At 42.6% G+C, this 6,211-nt stretch overlaps 1 protein-coding gene across 11 annotated transcripts in view; it reads left to right on the top strand.

Moving 5' to 3' along the window:
- macf1a (microtubule actin crosslinking factor 1a) overlaps positions 1-6,211 on the top strand; it is a 290,975-nt gene that overhangs the window by 256,074 nt on the left and 28,690 nt on the right. For all 11 annotated transcript variants that reach the window (XM_084080015.1, XM_084080014.1, XM_084080018.1 and 8 more), the window contains 5 exons: positions 239-405; positions 2,248-2,407; positions 3,044-3,370; positions 3,892-3,976; positions 5,589-5,815. In XM_084080015.1, coding sequence (XP_083936141.1) covers positions 239-405; positions 2,248-2,407; positions 3,044-3,370; positions 3,892-3,976; positions 5,589-5,815 — 966 coding nt within the window. The remainder of the gene's footprint in view (positions 1-238; positions 406-2,247; positions 2,408-3,043; positions 3,371-3,891; positions 3,977-5,588; positions 5,816-6,211) is intronic.

Below are 6,211 nucleotides of genomic sequence, written 5' to 3'. Positions count from 1 at the left end.
AGATTATAGACCAGTTCAGTTTAACCACACAAACCCAAGCGTCCCTATTCTGAACTGAAAACATTTGACAAACATACAGTAGCAGGTCTACATGCTCACTTGTAGATCAAGCTTGTATATTGGCTATTTTCAAAATTTGGTGTTTAAGGAAAAAATGGAGCAGACAAATTAAAGAGCCCTGGGGAACGCCACTCAACTAAGAATATAAGGTTTAACAGTTGTATCTCTGATTCTCCAGCTCCTCCAGCGTCTGTTGGACGACCGGCGGCCCACAGTGGAGATGATCCGGGCGGAGGGAGAGAGGATCGCGGCCACTGCAGAAACACAGGATCGGGACAAGATCCGCACCCAGCTCCACAGCCTAGGAGAGAGATGGGCTGAGCTGCTGGACAAAGCCGGCGCTAGGTAAACACCACTAGGCTCAGTTAGTACAACGACAATGTTTCACTTTCTGTTGAGTAGATCTTTACATGCCATTCTGGTATTTGCAGTATACTGCAAATTATAAAGGAAATACGATTTTCTTTTTACAGTAATGCCAGTTTTCGATATGTAGTATCAGCTAGCCTCGCCTTTATTTTAAATGTCAAAGGTTTACGGTTCAGGACTTGGATTGCACACCAGTTAAAATCAATTCCATTACCTGCTACTCGGATAAATAAATGTCCAGAGTCATTAACTTTGAATTGATATGTTCTCTCTACTAACAGTTCCTGTTCTGTGGTATTGTATAGGAGTGTATTGAACTCGCTAGAGTTCAAAATACTTGTCATCTTTTCAGTGTTATTCAATCTCACCATTTCATTACCATTCTTGCCACATCGGTGTACAGGAATGGACGTGGAAATGACCAAATATGCTAAAGCCAACACGGCTAACACCAGGATAGCATAATAAAAACATGAGGCACATGTTTACATTGGGATTAGCAACATTCTAAAAACTGTGTGCTTTGGATGGACGTGTGAGTCTTTCACAGAGTGAATGCGGTTATAGAGGCCTTTCCACCCCCACCGAGAGAACACACACACACGCACGCACACGCACACACTCAGCACAAGGTGCATTGAAGAGGCTGGATACTGAGGATAGGATACTTATGCTCATGTAAACCATTGTAAAAAAAAAATTACCACACCATGACCATGCAAATTTGCAATATTTAAAGCATCCCAGGCAACACTGTCTGTCAGATATGGACATACTGTATATGATACAGTCCACTGTCTGTTACGTACACTTCATAAAACAGAACTAAAGCATGCATACTGTAAAAACACTATAGGCCTGTCTGTAAACAAATTAGAACCTTGTGTACTATATTGCATTGAAATACAGACTCACTTATAGTCACACTCTCTGTCTCCTACCAACATGCACATACACATATCTGAGCAAATGCATTTTGTCTCGCACGCGCAAGCGCACACACACAAAAAACTTTTTGTGTGTGTTTTTCAAAACATAAAATTCATAAAGCACCTTCACAGCAAAATTTCATAAACTGTGTGACCATGAAAAGAGGACAGTAATATTGCAAAAACACAATTTTGTAGGACAAATCTGTAGGAGTGAAAGTAAAAAAAACAAAAAACAATCAGTGAAAAAACAGTCAACAAGCATTCGAAGTACCAATGAAAACTATAAATAAATGCAATAAATCCCATCCTGTTATATTCTCCCCCACAGACACTAAATTTAAACTGGAATGTGCCCTGGAGGATCTGTTGTGCTTTCCTCGTATCTTGCGGTGTTAAATTGCGTATTGATCGTGTGTTTTTGTTTTGTTTATTCGACCAGTGAAGCTGTGGGCAAAATACCGCATATTTCCAATTTTCATGGTGCATTTGGACAAGGTTAGACATAGACAATGTCATGCAGACAAAAAAACTATCCGTAACCACTTGAACCCTATATACTTAGTTGACCGGAGTCTCCCAGGGGTCTATACTTGGTCCCCTTTTTTCCCCGTCTACACCAAATCTCTTCGCCAAAAATAGCTCATCTATAAGCTTTTAGATCTGTTATTCTAATGCAGAGAATAGGGACGCTAGAGTTGATGTCGTAAAAAAAAAGAAAAGAAGAGAATTGAAAATTAAGAGAGATAACATCCATATGTGTACAACGTTTCTATTCTATTCTATTCCCCAATTGAGAAAGTTAATTTGAAGCAAAAGAATACAAAAATAATCATAGAAAATACCATAATAAATGCTCTCTTTCCTCCTGTGTGTTTGTCCCCTCCAGGCAAAGCAAGCTGGAGGAGCTGCAGGTGTTGGCCCTGCAGTTCCACGAGGCTCTGGAGCCTCTGGGAGAATGGCTCGGCACCACAGAGAGACGCCTGACCTCCGCAGAGCCCATGGGCACCCAGACGGCCAAGATTACCCAGCAGATCACTAAGCACAAGGTACTGTTTACACAGGCTGAAATGGTGCCAGGCTGGGTCCGTTTGCCCACTGGTTCAATGCGAGTGTGGTTTTATGGCTGCACAGGAATCCCTTACCTTACGTTTTTTAAGGTAGGGGTTAGGAAAAGAACATAGTGCCGTTGCAGAGAAGTTTTGTTAAATATGAGTGTTCATTGAACTTGGAGAGTGTACACATGGATTGGATCTGACTATGGAGATGCTATGGAGAGACGAGTGCAGTGATCTACAGGTGTGGAAAAAAACACATTTAAACTGAGTAAATTATCACTCGCATCACAACATATGATTTTTTGCTCGATTTATTTGTGTTTTTCATCAGATCAGTTCATTCAGAATAATTTCTGTTTTTGTTTTCTAAGTTATTTCATCTTTCACATTTTTATGATTTGTCATTCATGATTCATGCTTCATATATGATTTTTCTTCTGCATGCTCACGTTTTGTGTTTTACCCTTTTTTGTTGTTGTCTTTTCTGTTCTTTTCTTGTTCACACCCCATCATCTTTCCCTCTCACTCACACACACACACACACACACACACACACACACACACACACACACACACACACACACACACACACACACACACACACACACACACACACACACCTCCCAGGCCCTCCAAGAGGCTGTGTCCTCTCGAGGAGCCGAGGTCGGCCGCCTCGAATCCCTCGGCCAATCCCTGACGCCGCTCAGCTGCACGGCCGACCGCGACTGGCTGAGCGAGCGCGTGGGATCGGTGCGGTCGGGCCACTCGGAGCTGGCCGACTGGTGTGCGCGGCGGGCGGGCATGCTGGAGCAGGCGCTGGCCAACGCCCAGCTGTTTGGGGAGGAGGAGGTGGAGGTTCTGAACTGGCTGGCAGAGGTGGCCCAGAGGCTGACACAGGTCTCCATCCAGAGCTACCAGCCACAGCTACTGGCTGAGCAGCACAAACACACTCTGGTACGGCCTTGTATGGTAACTGATGGAGTGCAACTTGACACTGTTAAAAAGCAGATCTTCAAATACATCTCTTAATGTTTAATGACATTGGTAAAAAATGATTAGACAGCACAAACTCACTGCGGTACTGAATATACTGTACATGTACCAGTGTAATGGGAGAGAATGCTGCTCAATGGTATTTGCAAAAGTGGGTACTGCCTGGTGATAATAAGCACAAACATGTTGTTGTGGTAGGATTTCTTTTTATAATATAATATGTTGCCTGGAATCTAATTTCATATACTGTATCATGTACATAAGGTAATAATGCAGGTTATTTTTATATTTCCCTGAATTAGTACTAATACTAATTAGTAACTAATTAATGGAAAGATGTCATTTGTATGTGAAGTTTATTTTAGCTAGTTTAGGCTTTGGGCTTTTTCTGAGGCTGTGGATTGAATCCCATTTGAATGAAATGGTTCTCATATTACTGTATGGATGTTAATTGTATTTGTTCATCTCTCCCTTACCTCCAGTCTCTGAATGAGGAGATTGTAAGCAGGAAGAAGACAGTGGACCAGGCCATCAAGAACGGACAGGCTCTTCTCAAACAGACCACAGGTAATCTACAGCCTTTAACCTTTACAGCCTCTCTCTCGCTGATGTAACTTGCTCAGTCACCAACATCCTATAAACATGTATTAAACATCATACGAGTAACATGAGTTTCCTTTTTTATTTTTCCTGTGGGAATATTTTCCTGAATTTGTATTTTTCAAGGCAGCACACTACTTCCTACTCCTTCAATTATAAACATTCATACCTGGGTTGCTGCCCGGTACAACCACAGTCTTCTACTGCTGGCCACTGAGCAGCTCCAGTTAAGTGGTTGGTGTAAGTTGTTAGGCGGCAGTTGTTTGAGGGAAGGTAGTGCATGACTCATTCACTTCCCCTGGACACATTTTCTCCGTCAGGGGTTTGAATTGGCATCTTTCCGGTCACAAGCTAGCTACCGTAGCACTGACACCGAGCAAAAAATCCATTAGCCCTACTGCTGTCCATCCATCCCTGACATACTGTATACTGTACAATAGAGCAGTTATTTCTTTTCTGTCTGGGTATGGCTTTTTTTCTACGGCCCATATCCCTTCAACCCTTGGGGCGGCCGTAGCTGGGCCATCTGGTAATCAGAAGGTCACTGGTTCGCCTATCGTTCCATGTGTCCACGTATCCCCCCCCACCCCAAGCCCTCATCATAACCATCTGAGCAGCCATCAGCTGTGTCAAGCTGAAACAGAATTTCCGCCACAGGATTAATAAGGTCTACCATCCAACAAAAACAAATACAAAACCCTTCTGATATACAGCACTAGTACTGACCTACTATATGTACTATTGTTGTTTTTCCTAAGCCTATATAGTATTAAGAAATGAAATAAAAGCCTTAGTACGGCCTATTTCTCTACAAATGCTCACTTTTGTACCAGTAGCCGTTTTGTTCAATAGCCTGTTGTTGCAACTTGCAAGGAGATGAAAACCCTTACATCTGGTGAGCTGTTCGGACCACGAGGAAGGGTTAAGCTCAAGGCAAAATGAAAACAATATCGGGAAAAGAAAATGGTCGTTGATGTTTTTTGTTGGCTAGGTAGCTAACTAACAGCTGTTACTCTGATAAGTCGTTTCCCAGGGCAACGGTTGTAAACCGGATGTTCACAAAGGTTGGAACGCAACGTTCAGGGCAGCTGTGTTATTGTTTACATCCTGAAACTGACTATATATAGTAGGGCTGGGCGATATGCCTTCAAATAAATATCACAAATATTTCAAACGTTTGCCTCAATAACGATTATGAAAAATATGTATTATAATGAAAATGGCAGATCTCCTAGCTCACAACGCGGTCAAAAACTTGTAGATTGGCTATTTTCACTATTTCTGTACACCACCATTGTACAACAAAGTATAAGATAGGGTGAAGTGGTTAATCAGACTAATCGATTTAGTCGATTATAAAAAATCTATTAGAATTTCTTCATGTCGATTCGTATAACAAAACAATTTGTGCCCCCCCCCCAAAAAAAAAGAAACAACATCTTGCATTTAGATTTTCTAAGATTAAGTCGGTTATTTGTTCCAAATATCGGTTTCTATAAAGTTGTCTAATTGCCCAGCCCTAATAAATAGCTCCGGCATGTATGACCCGTGTGTGTGCTACCTGCCTGTAACCCTACAGGTGAGGAGGTGCTGCTGATCCAGGAGAAGCTGGATGGCATCAAGTCACGCTACGCTGAGATGACGGCCTGCAGCAGCAAGGCCCTCCGCACCCTGGAGCAGGCCTTGCAGCTCGCCACGCGATTCGCCAGCGCACACGAAGACATCAACCAATGGCTGGACAACGTGGAGACGGAGCTTAATAACGTTGACACCGATGCCGCGCCCGCCTACCAGGACAGACAGAAGGTGGGAGGAGTCTCTGTGTGTGTGTGTGTGTGTGTGTGTGTGTGTGTTTAAGTGACGGAGCCTGCTGTCGTGGCTCATCACAGCATAAAGTTTGTTTATTTGCCTTTGAAATAGTCATAAAAAAAGCCACTGTTGCTAGCCAATGTACTCGAGATAGACCAGAGAGACAATTGTGATGTGATGATGTGTTTATAGCACTATGTTATATTACTTGATACCGACATGGTTTGTTTCCTGATTTATTATTAACTCACTGGCATGGTATCAGCTAGTTATTAATGAGTGTTTGAGACACACACTAATAACATCATGTTATTTTAATGACTGATTGACCTCTTTGCCAAGAGGCAGATGTGCAGTGCCATGACTTCAGCGCTATAGACATCTGCATCATTG

Source organism: Gymnoscopelus microlampas, assembly GCF_963454915.1.
Source record: "Gymnoscopelus microlampas genome assembly, chromosome: 15".
Taxonomy (NCBI): domain Eukaryota; kingdom Metazoa; phylum Chordata; class Actinopteri; order Myctophiformes; family Myctophidae; genus Gymnoscopelus; species Gymnoscopelus microlampas.
This window is presented reverse-complemented; position numbering and strand designations above follow the sequence as displayed.